This window comes from Mytilus galloprovincialis, chromosome 2, assembly GCF_965363235.1.
Source record: "Mytilus galloprovincialis chromosome 2, xbMytGall1.hap1.1, whole genome shotgun sequence".
NCBI lineage: Eukaryota > Metazoa > Mollusca > Bivalvia > Mytilida > Mytilidae > Mytilus > Mytilus galloprovincialis.
Genome location: NC_134839.1, coordinates 40,432,503 through 40,454,406, shown reverse-complemented (window position 1 = coordinate 40,454,406; position 21,904 = coordinate 40,432,503). Strand labels below are relative to the sequence as shown.

At 32.6% G+C, this 21,904-nt stretch overlaps 1 protein-coding gene and 1 long non-coding RNA gene across 3 annotated transcripts in view; one reads left to right on the top strand and one right to left on the bottom strand.

The window, feature by feature from the left end:
• LOC143063594 (choline transporter-like protein 2) overlaps positions 1–21,904 on the bottom strand; it is a 55,341-nt gene that overhangs the window by 5,345 nt on the left and 28,092 nt on the right. For both annotated transcript variants that reach the window (XR_012975056.1, XM_076235810.1), the window contains exons 13-22: positions 21,382–21,474; positions 19,569–19,665; positions 19,089–19,138; positions 17,945–18,121; positions 16,183–16,311; positions 14,322–14,391; positions 10,511–10,584; positions 9,521–9,591; positions 5,635–5,723; positions 4,456–4,540 (exon numbers count right to left, since the gene is read on the bottom strand). Coding sequence is in view for 1 of the 2 variants with exons in the window: in XM_076235810.1 (XP_076091925.1) it covers positions 4,456–4,540; positions 5,635–5,723; positions 9,521–9,591; positions 10,511–10,584; positions 14,322–14,391; positions 16,183–16,311; positions 17,945–18,121; positions 19,089–19,138; positions 19,569–19,665; positions 21,382–21,474 (935 nt within the window). In the remaining variant the exon portion in view is untranslated. The remainder of the gene's footprint in view (positions 1–4,455; positions 4,541–5,634; positions 5,724–9,520; positions 9,592–10,510; positions 10,585–14,321; positions 14,392–16,182; positions 16,312–17,944; positions 18,122–19,088; positions 19,139–19,568; positions 19,666–21,381; positions 21,475–21,904) is intronic.
• Positions 12,127–13,355, top strand: LOC143062244 (uncharacterized). Its single transcript, XR_012974632.1, has 3 exons — positions 12,127–12,248; positions 12,600–12,678; positions 13,238–13,355. It is a non-coding gene; the product is annotated as an uncharacterized LOC143062244 (long non-coding RNA).

Genomic DNA, 21,904 nt, shown 5'->3' with positions numbered 1-21,904 from the left:
TTAAGGGGTCAATTGACCATTTAGGTCATGTTGACTTATTTGTAGATCTTACTTTGCTGAACATTATTGCTGTTTACAGTTTATCGCTATCTGTAATAGTATTCAAGATAACCAAAAACGGCAAAATTTCTTTAAAAATTACCAATTGGAGGGCAGCAACCCAACAACCAGTTGTCCAATTCATCTGAAAAATTCAGGGCAGATAGATATTGACTTGATTAACAATTTAACTTCTTGTCAGATTTGCTCTAGATGCTTTGAATTCATAGTTATAAGCCAAAAACTGCATTTTACCCCTATGTTCTATTTTTAGCCGTGGCGGCCATCTTGGTTGAATGGCCAGGTCATCGGACACATTTTTCAAACTAGATACCCCAAAGATGATTGTGGCCTAGTAGTTTCAGTGGAGATTTTGTAAAAGATTACTTAGATTTATGAAAAATGGTTAAAGATTGACTATAAAGGGCAATAACTCCTAAAGGGGTCAACTGACCATTTTGGTCATGTTGACTTATTTGTAGATCTTACTTTGCTGAACATTATTGCTGTTTACAATTTATCTCTATCTATAATAATATTCAAGATAATAACCAAAAACAGCAAAATTTCCTCAAAATTACCAATTCAGGGGCAGCAACCCAACAACCGATTGACCGATTCATCTGAAAATTTCAGGGCAGATAGATCTTGGCCTGATAAACATTTTTATCCCATGTCAGATTTCCTCAAAATGCTTTGGTTTTTGAGTTATAAGCCAAAAACTGCATTTTACCCCTATGTTCTATTTTTAGCCGTGGCGGCCATCTTGGTTGATTGACCAGGTCACGCCACACATTTTTTAAACTAGATACCCCAAAGATGATTGTGGCCAAGTTTGGATTAATTTGGCCCAGTAGTTTCAGAGGAGAAGATTTTTGTAAAAGATTAATTTAATTTATGAAAAATGGTTAAAATTGACTATAAAGGGCAATAACTCCTAAACGGGTCAACTGACCATTTTGGTCATGTTGACTTATTTGTAGATCTTACTTTGCTGAACATTATTGCTGTTTACAATTTATCTCTATCTATAATAATATTCAAGATAATAACCAAAAACAGCAAAATTTCCTCAAAATTACCAATTCAGGGGCAGCAACCCAACAACCGATTGACCGATTCATCTGAAAATTTCAGGGCAGATAGATCTTGGCCTGATAAACATTTTTATCCCATGTCAGATTTCCTCAAAATGCTTTGGTTTTTGAGTTATAAGCCAAAAACTGCATTTTACCCCTATGTTCTATTTTTAGCAGTGGCGGCCATCTTGGTTGATTGACCAGGTCACGCCACACATTTTTTAAACTAGATACCCCAAAGATGATTGTGGCCAAGTTTGGATTAATTTGGCCCAGTAGTTTCAGAGGAGAAGATTTTTGTAAAAGATTAATGAAATTTATGAAAAATGGTTAAAATTGACTATAAAGGGCAATAACTCCTAAACGGGTCAACTGACCATTTTGGTCATGTTGACTTATTTGTAGATCTTACTTTGCTGAACATTATTGCTGTTTACAGTTTATCTCTATCTATAATAATATTCAAGATAATAACCAAAAACAGCAAAATTTCCTCAAAATTACCAATTCAGGGGCAGTAACCCAACAACCGATTGACTGATTCATCTGAAAATTTCAGGGCAGATAGATCTTGACCTGATAAACATTTTTATCCCGTCAGATTTCCTCAAAATGCTTTGGTTTTTGAGTTATAAGCCAAAAACTGCATTTTACCCCTTTGTTCTATTTTTAGCCGTGGCGGCCATCTTGGTTGGTTGACCAGGTCACGCCACACATTTTTTAAACTAGATACCCCAAAGATGATTGTGGCCAAGTTTGGATTAATTTGGCCCAGTAGTTTCAGAGGAGAAGATTTTTGTAAAAGATTACTTTAACGAAAAATGGTTAAAAATTGACTATAAAGGGCAATAACTCCTAAACGGGTCAACTGACCATTTTGGTCATTTGACTTATTTGTAGATCTTACTTTGCTGAACATTATTGCTGTTTACAGTTTATCTCTATCTATAATAATATTCAAGATAATAACCAAAAACAGCAAAATTTCCTCAAAATTACCAATTCAGGGGCAGCAACCCAACAACCGATTGACCGATTCATCTGAAAATTTCAGGGCAGATAGATCTTGACCTGATAAACATTTTTACCCTATGTCAGATTTGCTCTAAATGCTTTGGTTTTTGAGTTATAAGCCAAAAACTGCATTTTACCCCTATGTTCTATTTTTAGCCGTGGCGGCCATCTTGGTTGGTTGACCGGGTCACGCCACACATTTTTTAAACTAGATACCCCAATGATGATTGTGGCCAAGTTTGGTTTGATTTGGCCCAGTAGTTTCAGAGGAGAAGATTTTTGTAAAAGTTAACGACGACGGACGACGACGACGACGGACGACGGACGACGACGGACGACGGACGCCAAGTGATGAGAAAAGCTCACTTGGCCCTTCGGGCCAGGTGAGCTAAAAATGGTTAAACATTGACTATAAAGGGCAATAACTCCTAAAGGGGTCATTTGAACATTTCGGTCAGTTTGACTTATTTGTAAATCTTACTTTGCTGAACAATATTGCTGTTTACAGTTTATCTCTATCTATAATAATATTCAAGATAATAACCAAAAACAGTAAAATTTCCTTAAAATTACCAATTTAGGGGCAACAACCCAACAACGGGTTGTCCGATTTATCTGAAAATTTCAGGGAAGATAGAACTTGACCTGATAAACAAATATACCCTGTGTCAGATTTGCTCTTAATGCTTTGGTTTTTGAGTCATAAACCAAAAACTGCATTTTACCCCTATGTTCTATTTTTAGCCATGGCGGCCATCTTGGTTGGAAGGCCAAGTCACCAGACACAATTTTTAAACTAGATACCCCAAAGATGATTGTGGCCAAGTTTGGATTAATTTGGTCCAGTAGTTTCAGAGGAGAAGATTTTTGTAAAAGATTACTAAGATTTACGAAACATGGGTTAAAAATTGACGATAAAGGGCAATAACTTCTAAAGGGGTCAACTGACCTTTTCGGTCATGTTGACTTATTTGTAAATCTTACTTTGCTGAACATTATTGCTGTTTACAGTTTATCTCTATCTATAATAATGTTCAAGATAATAACCAAAAACAGCAAAATTTCCTTAAAATTACCAATTCAGGGGCAGCAACCCCACAACGGGTTCTCCGATTCATCTGATAATTTCAGGGCAGATAGATCTTGACCTGATAAATAATAACCCCATGTCAGATTTGCTCTAAATGCTTTGGTTTTTGAGTTATAAGCCAAAAACTGCATTTTACCCCTATGTTCTATTTTTAGACGTGGCGGCCATCTTGGTTGGTTGGCCGGGTCACCGAAACATTTTTTAAACTAGATACCCCAATGATGATTGTGGCCAAGTTTGGTTTAATTTGGCCGAGTAGTTTCAGAGGAGAAGATTTTTGTAAAAGTTAACGACGCAGGACGACGGCGGACGCCGAATGCCGGACGCCGGACGCAAAGTGATGGGAAAAGCTCACTTGGCCCTTCGGGCCAGGTGAGCTAAAAATCAGAAATTTCGATAAAGTAAAACAAGCACTACATAAAAAGTTTGACTATTTCAGCAGTGTTTTTCCTTTTGGATATTGTGTTTATTACATAAGGCATTGGTATAATTTAAGACAGCCTTCTTTGATAAGTTCTTGACTAATATACATCTATCATTCCAGAACCTCTTTATTTAAACTAGATTTTTTTCAATGTGTAGAAAGTTTAAGAAGACCTACTGGTGCCCTGGACTGTTTTCTGCTCTTTTGTTGGGTCACTCAAAAGACACATTCACCGTTTTTATTCTAAATTCAATGAAACAAATTTGATCAACTTGAACAATGAAGTTATTGAAGATGAGTTTCAATATATACCTCAATATCCAAAAAATATTCAATTATCTAAACAAATCATTAAGTAATATAACTGCTTTCAAATCATTTAAACCTTTGAAAGTCAAGGAAATCTTTGATCAGATATTTAAATTTTGTAAATATCCAAAACAAAGCTCTTTTTTTATTCATAGTCTACTGTTGTGGTCTCCCCTGATGTAAATCTATGTTCATTTATAATTTGAACAATCATGAATCTCAATTGTTCACATATATAGTACTGCTGATGGTCATACTGTTGAAAGCTCATAAAGAATCTGAAATCATTGTGGAACTAACAATTTCATTCTGAAAGGGAGGAGTGTGATAATTTCGATTGTTTTTTTTCAGAGTAATTTCCCCTCTAAGAAAAGACACTAAAAAAAGAAAAATGGTAAACAAATTAGATTATAAATTTTTTTTAAAAGGGAAACCAAACAATAATATCAAAAAACAAATACAACACCCTCTACCACATCGCAATAACATAAAATACTTACAGAAACATAGAAACAGAGTATCAACTGCCATGGTATAAACATTAAAGAATGTGGCTGCTATCACATATGTTCCCATTATAACAACCTGAAAAAATATAGTGAAATTAAACATCAAAAGACAATACGAAACATTCATCTCAAATTTGATATAAGAATTTGGCACATTAAAACTGGAGCCAAGTTTAGGGAAAGTCAGACTGCTTACACTCATGTATAATAAGACATGAAAATCAGGCCCTTTTCATGCTTACATTCAAATTTTAATGATCTCATACTATTCCAGAAGATTTTTTTCTAAATTGAAAATTTCACAAAAATAAGATAAAAATCTCAAGGATGACTTATACTGTTTTACTGTAACTAATCAATCTAATCATGAGTACTTTGATACTTTAAATGCATGTTATTATTAAATTTTGAAGTGTTTTGAAGAGAGAGGGTAGTATATTTTGGTTATCATTATCATCACCCCCACCATTAGGTTTATGGGCCTTTTTAATCAATTTTTAGATCTTTGGTCAACTATACTTAACGCAGTCTAACAACCTGCATTTACTACCTAAAACCTGACTGGCAGTAAATTCAAATATTCTTATTTAGTTAGACATTTGTTTATAGTTGAAAACCATGGTATATTTAATTCTAGATATATGTCTGTAAACTTGTGTAAACATTAATTGTGTAGCTGGTTTCCTATTCCATAGCTATTTTCCCCATATCGACTTTCTTTCATATTCCAAAATATTATGCAGCTTTATTTTCAATTATCTTTGGAGTAATACACAATAACAAAGCATAATCACTTCAACTTTACTGTGGATTCATTTATTTTCGTTGGTATCAATTTTTCGTGGACTGGAGGAAAATTTACATGTTTGTGGTTAGGGCTATTCCAGAAAAAATTGTATGGGGGGGGGGGGGGGGGGGGGGGTTGGAAGGCACATTATATTAATAATACATGGGTGATGGGTATCAGAGCAACTTTTCACACTATAATGCACTATAATTCTCAATTACAATTGTCTGGGTGGCGGGTGCTGACAAAAACTGCCTTCCAACCCCCCCATACATTTTTTTCTGGAATAGCCCTTATTTGATTTCATGGTTTTGCAGAAGCCTGCATACAAAATATAAAATAATTTCCTGGTTCACCTGAATTCACAGTATTAGTCTACTTACTATGACTGGTACCAGATAATAGTTGAGCTTGGGTAGATAATCCGTAAAGAAATCAACTTTGCCCTGGAACCAGAAGTATGCACCAACACCTGAAAAGAAATAAAACAATTCTAAATGCTTATCAATTCAGAAACCACATTGTTACTTTTAGATGAATATGGAAGTTGATTTACCTCTTGGTTTCTAGCAAAGTTTATGTATGTATGGGGAAAAACAAGGCATGCCTATTTACATTGATTTATATATATGTCATGTGGAAAAATAGAAAAAAATGTGTTGTAATCCATCTGGGAACAGTATATCAATATATCGGAAGTATTTTATCCCTCTATACAAGGAATGGTGAACATGCTAAATCATTGCTTATTTAAATTATATTTATTTGAATTTTCATTATAGAATTAGAAGTATCAATATTTTCATTTATTGCCGTTTTTAACCATTCAAATGCCAAGTCTTCATGGTCCCCCTTTAGTCGAGAATGACCAAAAGCTGTCATGAAGGTCCCAATGTAGATTTCTTGTATTTTTGGTAATTGTTATGGAGGTTAAAAATCAAATGATGTGGAGCTTATTTTTCATGGACAGTTGTCAAGTTCAGAACCCATTACCGGTATGGCTGATTTGCAGCAACAACAAAACGATTCGTACGGGTTATGTAAAAAGTTAAAGAGATTTGTAAAGCAAACATTGACAAATGAAAACGTTTTTAATGACTTTATCTGTCAAATTGATGCTGTGCAACATGCATCTTTCGAGTCTGAATAGAAACCGGAAACGCGGATGTATCAATTTGATTGTAATATACGAAATGAATTCGGAATTACGATACAATATTTCTTTACAGGAAATATTTAAGTTTTTACTTTTAAACTTTTAAAGTAATTCTAAATTATCGTTACAGCAGTATTCAAGTTACTTGCAATGAAATAATATTTACTGTTTTGCGTCTTATTTTGTACTTCTTAAAAAAGGGGGATGCTGATTGCGTAAGTCAAAATAAAGCACGTGTTCTACTTGTTAAACTGTTTTCTTTGTAACTGGATTATTAATTTTTTTATTTAATCTAAATTATCATAATCATTTGCTAAAACTTAGTTGATTAATTCGACAAATGGATCGTCTATCCTCAGATAAGTATTCTCCTGTGTGGTTTGTTGATCTAAGCTGTACAAGCTCAGGTACAACTGATTAGCATTGTTAATCCGGATATCCCTCAGGCGTTAGAACTGTATTTGATTATAACATAAAAAGCCTAAGGGTTATGCAATTACATGTATTTGATAATAATTGATAAAAAAAATGGCGTCGGGCTGCAAAAAACGATGAAGTTTTGAACGATGGCGGAAGACAATTTAACGATGGCGCAAAACAATTTAACGATGGCGCAAGACATTTGAATGATGGCGGGGCGCCATCGTTAAACAGGCCATGGAGATCCCTGTATAATATGTTACTGAATCCATGCATTTACCTCAGTTTAATTCAAATTTCTACCTCAATTTTCCCCCTATTTTACCCAGAATTTGGTGGGTCTTGTTTGTTTGAAGAATTGCTGTATTGACATATTACAATTTGAAATAAATTAAATCCTTTCAAAAGTTGTCATTTAAAAAAAAAATGCATATTAAGGTGGTACCCAACACCTTCACTTAAATTAATTTGGCTCTTTTAATTTTTAATAGAATTTTGACAAAGTATTTACTTTGACCCTGTTATATAGCAGTTTTACAAACACTACTTTTGATCATTGAGAAGCTTAATATTCCCTTAACAACACAATGTGATTTAAGCGTTTAGCTGATTTTACAGAGTTATTTCCTTGTAGTGTTAGGTACCCCCTTAAGTATGTGCTAGGTTTAATGGTGCATACTATGGGGTGTTAATTTTATGTATATTTTTTTTCTTTTACTGTGGATTCATTTATTTTCATGGGTACCAATCTTCGTGGATTGATGTTATGTACCATTTTCTTGGTTATCTAATTTTGATGTTTTGGTAAAGTATACATATATCCCGTTAAAAAACTTGTAAAAGAGGGACGAAAGATACCAAAGGGACAGTCAAACTCATAAATCTAAAACAAACTGACAACTCCATGGCTAAAAATGAAAAAAGACAAACAGAAAAACAATAGTACACACGACACAACATAGAAAACTAAAGAATAAACAACACGAACCCCACCAAAAACTAGGGGTGATCTCAGGTGCTCCGGAAGGGTAAGCAGATCCTGCTCCACATGTGGCACCCGTCGTGTTGCTTATGTGATTACAAATCCGGTAAATAGTCTAATTCGGTAGGTCATATTCATGAAAGGGAAGGGGATTGTAGTTACGACGTAAGGAACATATCCGACATCATTTGAGAAACGGTTATTCCATAACGGTCAACCAACTCGTGATGGCGTCCGTAAAATTTACTAAGGGATGATTTCAACTTCACTATTTGGAACTCTTGGTTTAATAGCTTCCTTGTGAGCAGCAAACCTCTATCAAGAAAATCATGATAGGAAATGCAAGCACGGGAATATCGTATCAATTGGGAGATATATACCCCGTATGCAGGTGCTGCTGGAATGTTGCTACTTAGAAATGGAAAGTTGATCATCTCTTTTGTCGTAAAGTTTTGTTTTCAACCGACCTTCATTGTCAATTTCTAGATGTAAGTCAAGATATGAAGCCGACTTAATTGTATCTGTAGTATCCTTTATCTCTAGTTCGATTGGATAGATGCGTTCCACATAGTCACCAAATTTTGAATTGTTTAGTGAAAGAACATCATCTATATAGCGGAAAGTAGAGTTAAAGGATATTGCTAACTTCTTGTCTTTCTTCCTAAGAAGTTCCTGCATGAAGTCAGCCTCATAATAATAAAGAAACAAGTCGGTGAGTAGAGGGGCACAGTTTGTTCCCATTGGAATGCCGACAGTCTGTTGAAAAACACGTCCTCCGAACGTAACAAATATGTTGTCAATCAAGAAATCAAGCATCTTGATAATATCAGTTTCAGAGAATTTTTTGTTTGAATCAGAGTGATTCTTTACAAAGTAGAATTTATCCCTCCCTAAGACAAGATACTTGTATCTACGTTGGCCATTCTTTTTTATGAAGCAAAGTAATACCAACTCTTTCAATTTGTCTTTTAGTTTGGAATGTGGAATACTTGTGTACAGAGTAGAAAAGTCAAATGTTTTAATACTGTTACAAGATGAAAGAGAGTTAGATTGTATGTACTCTAAAAGATCTTTTGAATTTTTAAGTATCCACATCTGATTCACGCCACCTCTAGAATAGGCAGTTTCACAATAACTTTGAAGCCCGTCTTTGATTGCTGATAAAATAGATGTTAATAATTTAGAAAGAGGTTTCGTGGAGCACTTGGAAGACCCAGCAATATACCGTTGTTTGTAAGGACACTTATGTAGTTTAGGTATCCAATACAGTGATGGAAGATCCAGTTCTTCATCTTTGGTTGAAATTTCAAAGGAACATAGAACAGACCTATGATTATCCAGGATTTCCTCTTTGGTAAGTGTCGTGAGGGTATATGTTGAGTTTCCAAGTGAATTGTCAATACCTAATTTGTTTATCAAGCAGTTGATGTAGTGACTTTTACACACAAAAACGATGTTATTTGGGGCTTTATCTGCGGGGACAACAACATATTTGTCATGGAGGTCGGATAGGTGTTTTGCAACATTTGGGTCTTTAAAGATTGACGTAGCATGGGTATTGATAGACCCATTCAGTTTCTTAATTCTGATTTGTAAGTTGTTGAACAATTAAATTTTTGGTTCCACTGTACCAACAAAATCCACTTAATTGGTATCCATAGATTATTCATAAATCCACAGTATCTTTTTTCACTTTTACTACATGACTTACCCACACCAGCTGTGACCACCAGTTTGCTAATAAACAGTACATAATCTGTGACTTTGTCAAGAACCATGGCCCTGTATAAAGTAAAATTATCTCAATTATAAAGCTAAAAATTTAAAAAAAAAAATGCATCTAAACTCCTAGTAACAATTGTTTGTAGATCAAAGAAAGATATCTAGAAGTAAAATATTAAGGGTATTGAGTAACAATTTATACAAAGTATCAAAACATTATTTTTTTTTGTTTCAAACATTTATAAAACCAGAATTATGAAATGATATTTTTACCATTAGCAGTCAAATTTGGTTTAATTTTGTCACATTTTACAGAAAATATTCTGATTTTATTGGAAACCATAATGCATAAACTTTCCAAATAAAAGTTATTTAGTGTGTAAAACAATGAAGAAAGTTAGATTTGCTTGTTTGCCAGCAGACCATGAAATAACAAATTCTTTGTAGCAAATTTACAAATTTCAAAAAATCCCTTTACAGGTAACAAAAGAATAACTTGAAACCTGTTTGGACTATTTAGTTGCAATCTACAATAATTACATTAGATGTATGTTTCACTACAATATGTTATTCTGATTGGCTAACTACACATCACATGTTATTCCTTAAGCAATTGCATTACTCAATAAAACTTTTCATTCATGATAACACGAGGTCCCACAATAAAGTGCACAAGTAAATTAAATAACAAATTGATAAAATTCGTGTTTTCATGATCCTAGCTCAAAAATGTAATTGTAAGTATTGAATGATTCTTTTTGTAACTTCATAGGGTTGTAAAAGTGTTGACCGTGCGCACATTTTTAGAATGTACTTCGGTCAACGCTTTTACACCCCAATGAAGTTACAAAAAGAAGCATTAAATTCTTGAATAAATTATAAAGATTTCAAGGTTCACCTAACAAACAATCAAATTAAACTGTTATGCACCAAAGACACACTCAAATCGATCAGTCGTAAGGATAAATATCTTGCCTACCTTACAACATTTCTAAATATTAAAAAGAATGCATCTTTTGCTGCAGGACAGAAACTTCTACCATATACAGCTATCTGTAAAAATACAAAATATAGATTTAAAAGGAGTAGGTTTGATAAGGCCCTAAAATGGCCCCGTCTTTTAACTTAAATTTCGAATAAGAATTTATTGACTAATATCACAATGAATTATATCTAATACAGTGACTAGATAGGAAATAAGCATTTTGAAAAAAAAAATTGTGTACCAGTATGACGCCACACTAGTAGTACTTATTTTGAATTTCCTCGAAAAAAGTCAATGAAAATTGGTAAATTTCTATTGATTATTGGACAGGAAACTTAGAGCGCATACTTCAACAAAAAAGATCTTTTGAAATAATGTTTATAAAGACATTTTACATGTATCACTTGAATATTTAGTTTATCAATGCCTGTACTTTATGTTTCCTGTTCCTAAAGATGGGTGAAAACTGGCAGATTTTTCCAAATTTTGCCAAAATCTTTTATATTGATTGACCTATTTGGGATAAAAAAAAAATTGCTTTAGGTGTAATACCACCAAATCATGGTACGTCACATCCCGTTGCATACGAAAGTAGGCCTAAACAAGAATGTGTCCACAGTACACGGATGCCCCACTCGCACTATCATTTTCTATGTTTAGTGGACCGTGAAATTGGAATAAATTCTCTAATTTGGCATTAAAATTAGAATGATCTTATCAAAGGAAACATGTATACTAAGTTTCAAGTTGATTGGACTTCTACTTTATCAAAAACTACCTTGACCAAAAACTTTAACCTGAAGTTTGCACTATCATTTTCTATGTTCAGTGAACCGTAAAATTGGGGTCAAAACTATAATTTGGCATTTAAATTAGAAAGATCATATCATAGGGCACATGTATACTAAGTTTCAAGTTGATTGGACTTCAACTTCATCAAAAACTACCTTGACCAAAAACTTTAACCTGAAATTTGCACTATCATTTTCTATGTTCAGTGAACCGTAAAATTGGGGTCAAAACTATAATTTGGCATTTAAATTAGAAAGATCATATCATAGGGCACATGTATACTAAGTTTCAAGTTGATTGGACTTCAACTTCATCAAAAACTACCTTGACCAAAAACTTTAACCTGAAATTTGCACTATCATTTTCTATGTTCAGTGAACCGTAAAATTGGGGTCAAAACTATAATTTGGCATATAAATTAGAAAGATCATATCATAGGGCACATGTATACTAAGTTTCAAGTTGATTGGACTTCAACTTCATCAAAAACTACCTTGACCAAAAACTTTAACCTGAAGCGGGACAGACGGACGAACGAACGGACGAACGAACAGACGAACGGACGCACAGACCAGAAAACATAATGCCCCTCTACTATCGTAGGTGGGGCATAAAAAATATTCCCTTGAATTTGACAGTTGTAGAAAATTAACCCTGCATTTCAATGCACTTAAATTTTTCTGAGTCGTAAAGATGTATGTTGGATGTCTGAAATAATCATTCTCTTTTTATTTGATGGTCTTATAAAATATTTTGGAACGTTCAGGTTACATAGTTACCAAAGCAGGTAACCAGTAAATAACAGTGTAAAAATTGGGTTGTTTACTTCCGGCGGTGGTTACTTTCTTATATGCAATGAAATGTAGTGTGAAATTTTCACTGTATCACTGGAAAGGATTTAACTTTACACATGCAAAGTATTTCTTTGGTTGAAATAAAGGTAAATACTGTACAATTTTTTTATAAAGTGCCAATTTAACAAAGACTAATAGGGAAAAATCAATGGTGGTATTACACCTATTTAGGGAAACTAAATGTGCACTCGTGACCCTATTGTACTTTCATTTCTAAAAGTTATTAATAAACCAGTTTATACATTGTAAACATGGACTATTCGGAATGGATTTAGACACAGAAAGCACGTTTGAGGTAAAATTGCATTGAAATGGGGGTTTACGGGCATTTTCTAAGTCAAATGGGTGGACAGACGAAGCTGTATTTAGATTACTGTGTTAAATTTTAAATTACCCTCACAGTTTTGTTTATACAACATGTGAATTTTTAATTTCAGTGTTAACCATGTTCTGAAGAGCATTCTGTTGAAAAATCTTATATGTGAATTGGTCTGCAGATGACACTACAGCATTAAAGTATGTATCAACTATCATCATGTTTTGTTTTTTTTGGCCGCAAAAGTTTACAATTTGCCATTGTGCCGTCTACATTTTGAACAGACAATAACTCATCTAAACACTTATTTGTCCTGGATTTATACACATCAGAATCCAGTCTCACATACTTAAACTTTATAATTCTTACCAATTATTTTTTGTACCAGCATTCCAAGGGACATAACCCTTTTTAAAAACATTTTGAGGTATTTTTTTATTACTCTTTCTCCCCATTTTCTAATGTAAAATACAAGAAAGTGGACTTTTTGTGTAAATCCATTAGAAATATACTGTTATGAGTAAATAAAAAGACTTTGATACCAGTAGCAATAAATGATTGACTGAAAGGGAATCGTTATTTGTCACACTAGGGGAACAGACCAAAAACTCAAGTTACACATAAGAGCTTATAGAAACTTCCGTGTAGACTGTTAACATTTATAGTCAGTTCTTTCAGCTAAAACACTTTAATTATTGATTTAACATTACATCTATTTCATTTTTGTGGGAAAATAATCAGATTTGTTTTATTTTTTAGACAAAAGATATCAAGTTTTGATGAAAAGGAAGGAAGGAGGAAAAATGGACCAAAACAGACCAAAACAGACCTTCAAATGAACTCTAAAAGGTGCAATAAAATTGTTTATCATCTTAAAGTTGTCTTTTGTATTCTATTTAATTGTTTGAATGCATAGATCATGAGTTTATGATCAGATATTAGTCAACACTGCATTTTATAATGATACACTGAAATTAGGATTTTTCGAAGAAATTAGACTGAAATTGCCATAGGATATGGCCTTACATTACAGTGATTTTCTCTGAAACTATAGTTCTGACTGAGACAAAACTTGATAGTTATGCTTGAAATAACTTGCAATTGGAGGGGAAAAAAATGCATTAAGTTTATTTGACATTTAGGTGTTCTTTAGAATAAAAATTTTACACAACAAGTTCTATTTAACTTTTTCACACGTCTTTAAGTCAAGTTTTTTATATCTTGCAACATTGAACTTTATAATTGTGGTGCCAAATATGGCCCTTACTGAACTTACTCCTTTACAGTGTGATAAGGGTTAATCATAAAGAAAAGGGTCTTCTTTCAAAGGAAACACCTAAATTGGTGGCAATGTCTGTATTTGTGTTCACACGTTCATATACATTTTCATATCTATCACATATTTTCAAGGGAAAAAAGGTTGAAATTCTTTTGAAAAATGGCATTGATATTTTGTGTCAACTCCAAACTAAAAAAATATTTATTAATTGCTATAACTACACTTGCCCACACCTTTATATATTTGACAATCATAAGGTACAGGTTTTGCTCATTGTTTAAGATGTATGGGGATCTTTAGTAGTTAACATCCTTGTCTTTTGGTCAATGGTGGCCTCTATTACAGCACCAACCCATTGTATTTATTGTAACTTTGTTTTCATCCTGAACTTTGTGTTCCTCTTCTATAAATTTCAGATAAATTAATTTGCTGTAAAATTTTTGTGCTAAACATCCAGTAAAGATGTTCTCTGATAAAATTTTACCATTCATGGGCAAATTCAAAATAGTCTTCTTTTTAGTTGGCAACAGCAATAAAAAAAACCTCTAGTAAGTAAATAGTTACCATAATGTAAGCATTTCTGTTCAGAAACTTTATAAATTTCTCCAAGCACCAAAAACAGCACTTCATACACCTGTAAAAATATAATCATTTAATTAAATTTATTAACACGGAAAATTTCCTTCAAGAGTTTTTTTTCAAGAGAAAGGATTTACAGTAAAGATAAATCTAAATATCTGCAAGTTACATAATAACAAGAATGTGTCCATAGTACACAGATGTCCCACTCACAGTATCATTTTCCATGTTCAGTGGACCGTGAAGTTGGGGTCAAAATTTTAATTTGGCATTTAAATTAGAAAGATCATATCATAGGGAACATGTGTACTTAGTTTCAAGTTGATTGTACTTCAACTTCATCAAAAATTACCTTGACCAAAAACTATCCTGAACTTCACACTATCATTTTTTATGTTCAGTGGACCGTAAAATTGGGGTTAAAACTTTTATTTGGCATTTAAATTAGAAAGATCATATCATAGGGAACATGTGTACTTAGTTTCAAGTTGATTGCACTTCAATTTCATCAAAAACTACCTTGACCAAAAATTTAACCTGAATCTGGACGAACGGACGCACAGATGGACGAACGGACAGACAGATAAACGAATGTACAGACCAGAAAACATAATGCCCCTCTACTATCGTAGGTGGGGCATAAAAACACCTGAGTAAAATTTTGAAGAACTGAAAACCAACTGGATACCCAAATGATGATTGTGGCCAAATTTAACAAGAGAAGATAATAATTGTAATAATTAACAGACAACCACTACAGACGATGATGTTTGATACAAAGTTCACTTGACCCTTTTCGCCAATTGAGCTACAAATATAATTTAAAACACACATCCACCATATAATAATTAATTGCAAAATATACTATACATGTACAGTTATGATACTGTTGTAAGGTTATTGAAATGGCATTTTTTGGAATTGATATTGACTGATGCACTGATAGGGTCTTTGAATCAGAAATAATCAGATTCTAAAACCAGTTGTTGGCATGATACGGGTTTATGTTGTTCTGGTTTATTTTATGATGGTATGATACTAAACCTTAACAGGAAGAATTGTGGTTCGTTTTCATATGATGAAGACACAATCTTTAATCAATTTAATTGAGGTCTGGAGCTGACATGTCAGTAACTGCTAGTAGTATTTTGTTAATTATTGTAGATCATTGTCATTTTGCTTAGTAAATTCCCCTGTCATCTAATTTAGCTTTTGATTCAGACTTCTGCTGTTGTTTTTTTCTATGGTCGGGTTGTTGTCTCTTTGGCACATTCCCCATTTCCATTCTCAATTTTATTCTTTTCAACTGAGTTTTACTTATGTTTGTTTATTCTACATAGGCTAGAGATATAGCGAGTAGGGTTGAGATCTCACACTACATGTTAATCCTCACCATATTTTTGCTCCTGTCCCAAGTCAGGAACCTCTGGCCTTTGTTAGTCTTGTATGATTTTTAAACCTTGGTTCATTTATATATTTTGGAATTTAGTGTGACATCTATCATCTCTGAACAAGTATGTATTTTTGTTGATGGGCCAGTTAAAGCCCATTGCATTGTACTGGATTTTCTTGCTGTGTTGAAGACCCATAATGATAGGTGGCCTTACAGTGATAAAGAACCATTGGTAGACTCTTTACGTTTTCAATTTTATATAATAGGTGAAATATAAGTAGATATATGAAGATGTGGTGTGAGTGCCAATGAGACAACTCTCCATCCATTGCAAGACTACAGGAGTTTACAATTACAAATTACAAGACTACAGGAATTTACAATTACAAGTTACTGATGCATTGATTTGTCATTTTTACAAACCAGGAAAAACTTTTACTTTATTAAACTTACTTTATGAGGAACTTTGAGACTGGATTTTCTGAATTCTTTAGCTTGGCATCAATATATTCCAATAACACACGAATCATTTTGATAATAGCAATGATTAAAGACCCAAATGCTAATGATCCTAAATGATACCTAAAACACAGAAAAATATAAATCTATATAGTACATGTAAAAAGTAAAATCACAAAAATACTGAACTTAGAGGAAAATCAATTTGGAAAGTCCATCATCACATGGCAATATCAAATAACAAAGCGCATCAAAAACGAATGGACAAGAACTGTCATATTCCTGACTTGGTACAGGCATTTTCAAATGTAGAAAATGGTGGATTAAACCTGGTTTTATAGCGCTAATCCTCTCACTTTGATGTAGTCTCATCAAATTCCATTATATTTACATTGATGCGTTAACTAAACAGACACAATAAATAAATAGTCAAAATATGGGTACATCAGTCATCATCGTATAACAATTTTAAAAGGGACAATTTAACAGAACACAAAAACATCTATCTACAAACACATTCATTGATTTGTGTGTCTGACGTCAGAAAAATTTTATACGTCACATAAATTTGTCGTTCAATGTGCATGCAAACAATTTAAAAATTTACATAGGCAATGTTAGCATATAGGGTTAAAAAATCAAAAGTATGTAAGAATAAATATCAGAAATAGACCGAGATTGAAAATAGTCCAAAAGTTATATACAGAATTTATAAGAATCCACAAATAGTTAACATATTAAAATGTAATGTGTTTAATGATAATATCTAGGAATAAATATCACTTCAGTTACTTATACTAGGACATGAAAATGACATATTGAACTTTCTCAAATTTCCATAACTGTAGAAAGTAAAATCACAAAAATACTGAACTCAGAGGAAAATCAATTTGGTGAGTCCATAATCACATTCATTCATAGATTCATTTATAATTGTTGGATACCTATTTTGTTGGTTTCATGGGTATATCTTAACCACAAATTCAAATATTCAATGAATTGCTACATTCTTATTTGGTTGTAAGCAGACTTTGGCAAAACCATGAATTTAACATGTATGAAAATGCAGGTGTATTGGACAGTATTTTTTTCATTCTCATGTAGCGTTTTAACATTTTTAAAAGATCATTCAAACTGGAAAATAACAAATTTCATGGAATTATCAATATTTAGATATGTTTTAAAGTAAAATAGAATCTAATTTTATCTAATATTTGTCATTATTAATCAAGTAATGTATTTTCTTTCAATATTTGAAAATGTAATATTTGGAAAACAGTTCATTTACAAAATGCAGTTTCTAGGATTGTAATGTTTTTTCGTGAAAAGTATGAGACTTGAGTGAAATTTAAAAGTAATCTGAAATATCAGAATTCTGTCACAAATTGAATCTGGTAGTACAAATTCTTTAGCAGGAGTCATCAGGGTTAGGCAATAATGCTGAGATAAGAGAACAAACCACAGATCTAGCATGGTATTGATTGATTAATTGATTTAGTGGTGTTTAACAACACATTCAGAACTGCTTCTTATTTTGTGGTGACCAGTTTTTATTGGTGGAGGAAACCAGTGTCTTAAGAGAACCATCTCCTTTGGAAGGAAAAACAGACAATCTTAGTCAACTAATATTCGAGTTGAATGCACCTGTTTTATGAGGCTGAAACTCTAAACCTTAGTGTTATAAGATTAGTGATAAAGGAGTTGAATTACTTGACCACTCGGCCACCAAGGACTAATATCTTGCATGATAAATTACCTGATTGATCTGTAAAATGAAGACAATACAGGCATAGTAGGTATATCTTTGGGTTTATTTACTGCCCAGTAGTAAGAAGCAAATGCTCCTGCCAGTGTCATCTGTCCTAAAGCTATGATGAAATTCATTAACCAGAAAAACATGAAAAGTAAAAATATCTCCAGTGGTATAATATATCTGAAAAATATAAAAAATAAATAAATATATAATTGAATGATTGGTTGGTGTTTAATTCACATGAGAGATTCAAAGTCACAACCTCAGAATACACCTTATCGCTATTTGTCCGCCATTACTGGATATCACACAGGTTCCCGTAAAATTTTGACTTCATAAAACAAAATATCTGACGCCACAATGGAAAAGTGATTGTTGTATGCGTTTAAAGTTCAAGCGGCCGGGTCACACAGGATAAGCAATAAGGTGTATTGACAGGCTAGTGATAAAGTAGTAGGACTGCTTAGATCACTAATGGCCACCAATGACCTATTACATATAAGTTTCATCCCAAGTAATATGCATAGATAACCAAGTATAATCAGAGATTTGCTTGTGTCAACACTGTACTTTCTGGATTTTTCTGTACAAAGAATTCAATTCACTAGTACACCATTAGATTAATAATCAAGATAAATAAAAGTTTTGGACGAACTGTTTTTCTGTTAAAAATAATATCCTCATCTCATGTTTTTTTGTGCTATTAAGAATGCATTGTACCGTCTCCAATTCCATTGAAAAATCATGCATAGAACTAATTCATATGACATAAGAAAACTTTTGATATGACCATACATTGAACTTTTACTACTTCAAGGAGTTTCATTTTTCATATACATAAACTCCATATGCATTGTGTTTTTTCTTTGTTCATTGTGTGTCACGCCACTTTCATCAACCCTGACCATATAATGGAGGTCATGGTGGCTCAAACAAGACAATCCAGAGAGATCTACCAACCTTTGGCTTGTGAACTGACTAAAACCTTGCCATAAATTAAAGATTGGAGTCTACACATTGTGTATACGTATTATGTACCACTTTTATTAATTGCATCACAACATTCAATGATGTATATATATATACATTGTACTTGTATATTGGGCAAACATTTCTTCATGTTCTTACTTGTAAAGAAATTACTTACTGATCTCCACCATATTTTACAAAACCACAAAATTCTCCAAACGTTGTGTCCTAAAATAACAAATTATTCCAGTAAGTGATATAGTTTGCCAGAAATTTCAGTTCAAAACTATCCTACAATCTTTAATATGGGATTCACATGAAAAGTTTTCAAATATTAATTTCCTTACTTAGAAGGTACCAAACATCTTGACTAAAATTAATTTGGCTTGTTTAATTTTCATTTTTTCAATTTTTACAAAATATTTTCTATTAACCTCACACTTCATCTGAAAGATTTCATTTGATATATAGCAGTTTGACAAACACTAAATTTGATCATTGAGAGGCTTAACATTTCCTTAACAATACAATATGTTTAAAATCGTCAGCTGAATTTTACAAAGTCATCTCCCTTTAGTGTTATATACCACCATAACTTTCATTTTACTTTTTTTTATAATTTGAAAAGCTTCTTTTACCCCAGTTACATTGTACTTACATTTTCATTGCATGGTAAACTAGACAATGCTTCACTACCAATCTGACTGCTGGTATCATTTCTGTAATACTCCCTTCCTCCCATAGAAGCTACAAATCTGGCACCAGGTTAAAGATTGTATTTTATATATATATAGAGAGAGAGAAACTACATTCAAATATTGATTATCATTATAACATTGTGATTTTTTCCCTTTGTTGTTATTTATATTGTTACAAATTATTTTAACATTGTGATTTTTTACCCTTGTTGTGTCTTTGTTGTCATTTACATTGTTACAAATTATTTTAAGTTGGTTTGTTGTCTTTTTTCTGTTCTGATTTTTCGTATGCTCTATTTGTAAATCCCTTGATCACTATTACAAGGGTAGAGATCTATAAAAACTTATTTGTCCCTTTCTTATGTTTATATGCCTGTCCTAATTCATAATCCTCTTCGATGGTTGTCTTTTGAAATATCTATATGTTTAAGATACTTAGAAAGTTGGATATTGGAAGATTTTTAATTGGATTTTAATTATTCTGTGAATTCATACACAACCATTTCAGACTTTGGACAATAAAGAGCTTTCATATTGCATAAACACCTGTCACTTGTTAAAGAATGTAGGTTGCCCTGTAAATGTCCTTTTGTTATTTGTAGGTTGCTGTCTCATATTAACATAAACATTATTTACCTTTTTTTCATAACTTACACATGGCCAGATTTGTCAACTCTATGCATGGCAATGATATTTTATTCCTTTCATCACACAATTTCACATATGATACCTTGAGAAACAAGAATGTGTCCAAAGTACATGGATGCCCCACTCGCACTATAATTTTCCATGTTCCATGGACCGTGAAATTGGGTAAATATCTAATTTGGCATTAAAATAAGAAAGATCATACTATAGGGAACATGTGTACTAAGTTTCAAGTTGATTGGGCTTCAATTTCATCAAAAACTACCTTGACCAAAAACTTTAACCTGAAACTCCCACTTTCATTTTCTATGTTCAGTGGACCGTGAATTTGGGGTCAAAAGTCTAATTCGGCTTTCAAATAAGAAAGATCATATCATAAGCAACAAGTGTACTAAGTTTCAAGTTGATTGGACTTCAGCTTCATCAAAAACTACCTTGACCAAAAACTTTAACCTGTAGCAGGACGAACGAACGGACGGACGGACGAACGAACGAACGGAGCCACAGACCAGAAAACATAATGCCCCTTCTATCGTAGGTGGGGCATAAAAATTATAGCTTCTGCATTCAATATTCCTAAAATACTTTGGGTAAAATTTAAGTGGGCAGCCAATAGTTTACAGTTGAAAAGGACAGTATTCTCTTTAGCTGTATAGGTAGTGAGCAATGTAGCTTCTCTATATTCTTATTTTTTTTATCATCTTGTGTGCACAAACTTGAAAACTCCAGAATTTTATTTATTTCAGTCAAAAAAGTTGGTCTGTCAAAAATTACAAGTTGACCAATTTCAATTTGTTTTTTTTTATGAATGAGTTACACCAGCTGACCTGGGATCAATTGGTGCAAATGAGGCCATTGAACAATTGCTTCTTACTGTGATGTAGTAACATAAGTATTGTGATAAATGAAATGTATGGGAAAGTATACAAATTAGAAAGTTTTGTAAAGATACTTCTTTTTGCAACAGAGTTGTTGGTCTTTCTTTAACTTATGGTTTGGATGGTTTTCCCTATTTTTAGCATTAAAAGACACACACAGGTTACCATACAATATTCAATGTTTAAAAGTAATGATGAAACAATGACGTAATAACAATTTTGACAATAAATATGTTTTGAAGGATACACTGCAGTCACAGCCATATAAGCTATCATTATTATCTGCATAAGGAATGGAATAATTGGCCAGAACAGGGTAAAGATCATGTTTCCAATGGCTCTGAAATGATATAAGCATCAAACAATGTCATATTGTTTACAATAATTCATACACCTATCAAATCTATTGACCTATTCAGGAAGTTTGATATGTTTTCAAAAGAAAATAACTTTACCTAAAAGGCAAATGATTTTTTTTGGTTGTGCATTTTTCATTGCAAAAGTTACAATTGACAAAATGCTGGGTTAGTTATTACAATTTCAGGAAAAGTTGCAACAAATAATACTATTAAAATTATAATGCAAATTTTTATTTCTGCTATCCATTCACAATTTGTTGGCAATAATGAGAACATTGTAAACATTTCTGAATTTCATTACTCATTTGAATAAAACATTTTTTTGCACTCAGTATTCTGAATGTCTTAATTATGAGAAGTATTGTGTTATACTTTTAAAATTCTTGTTTTATTAAATAAAAGAAGAATTTT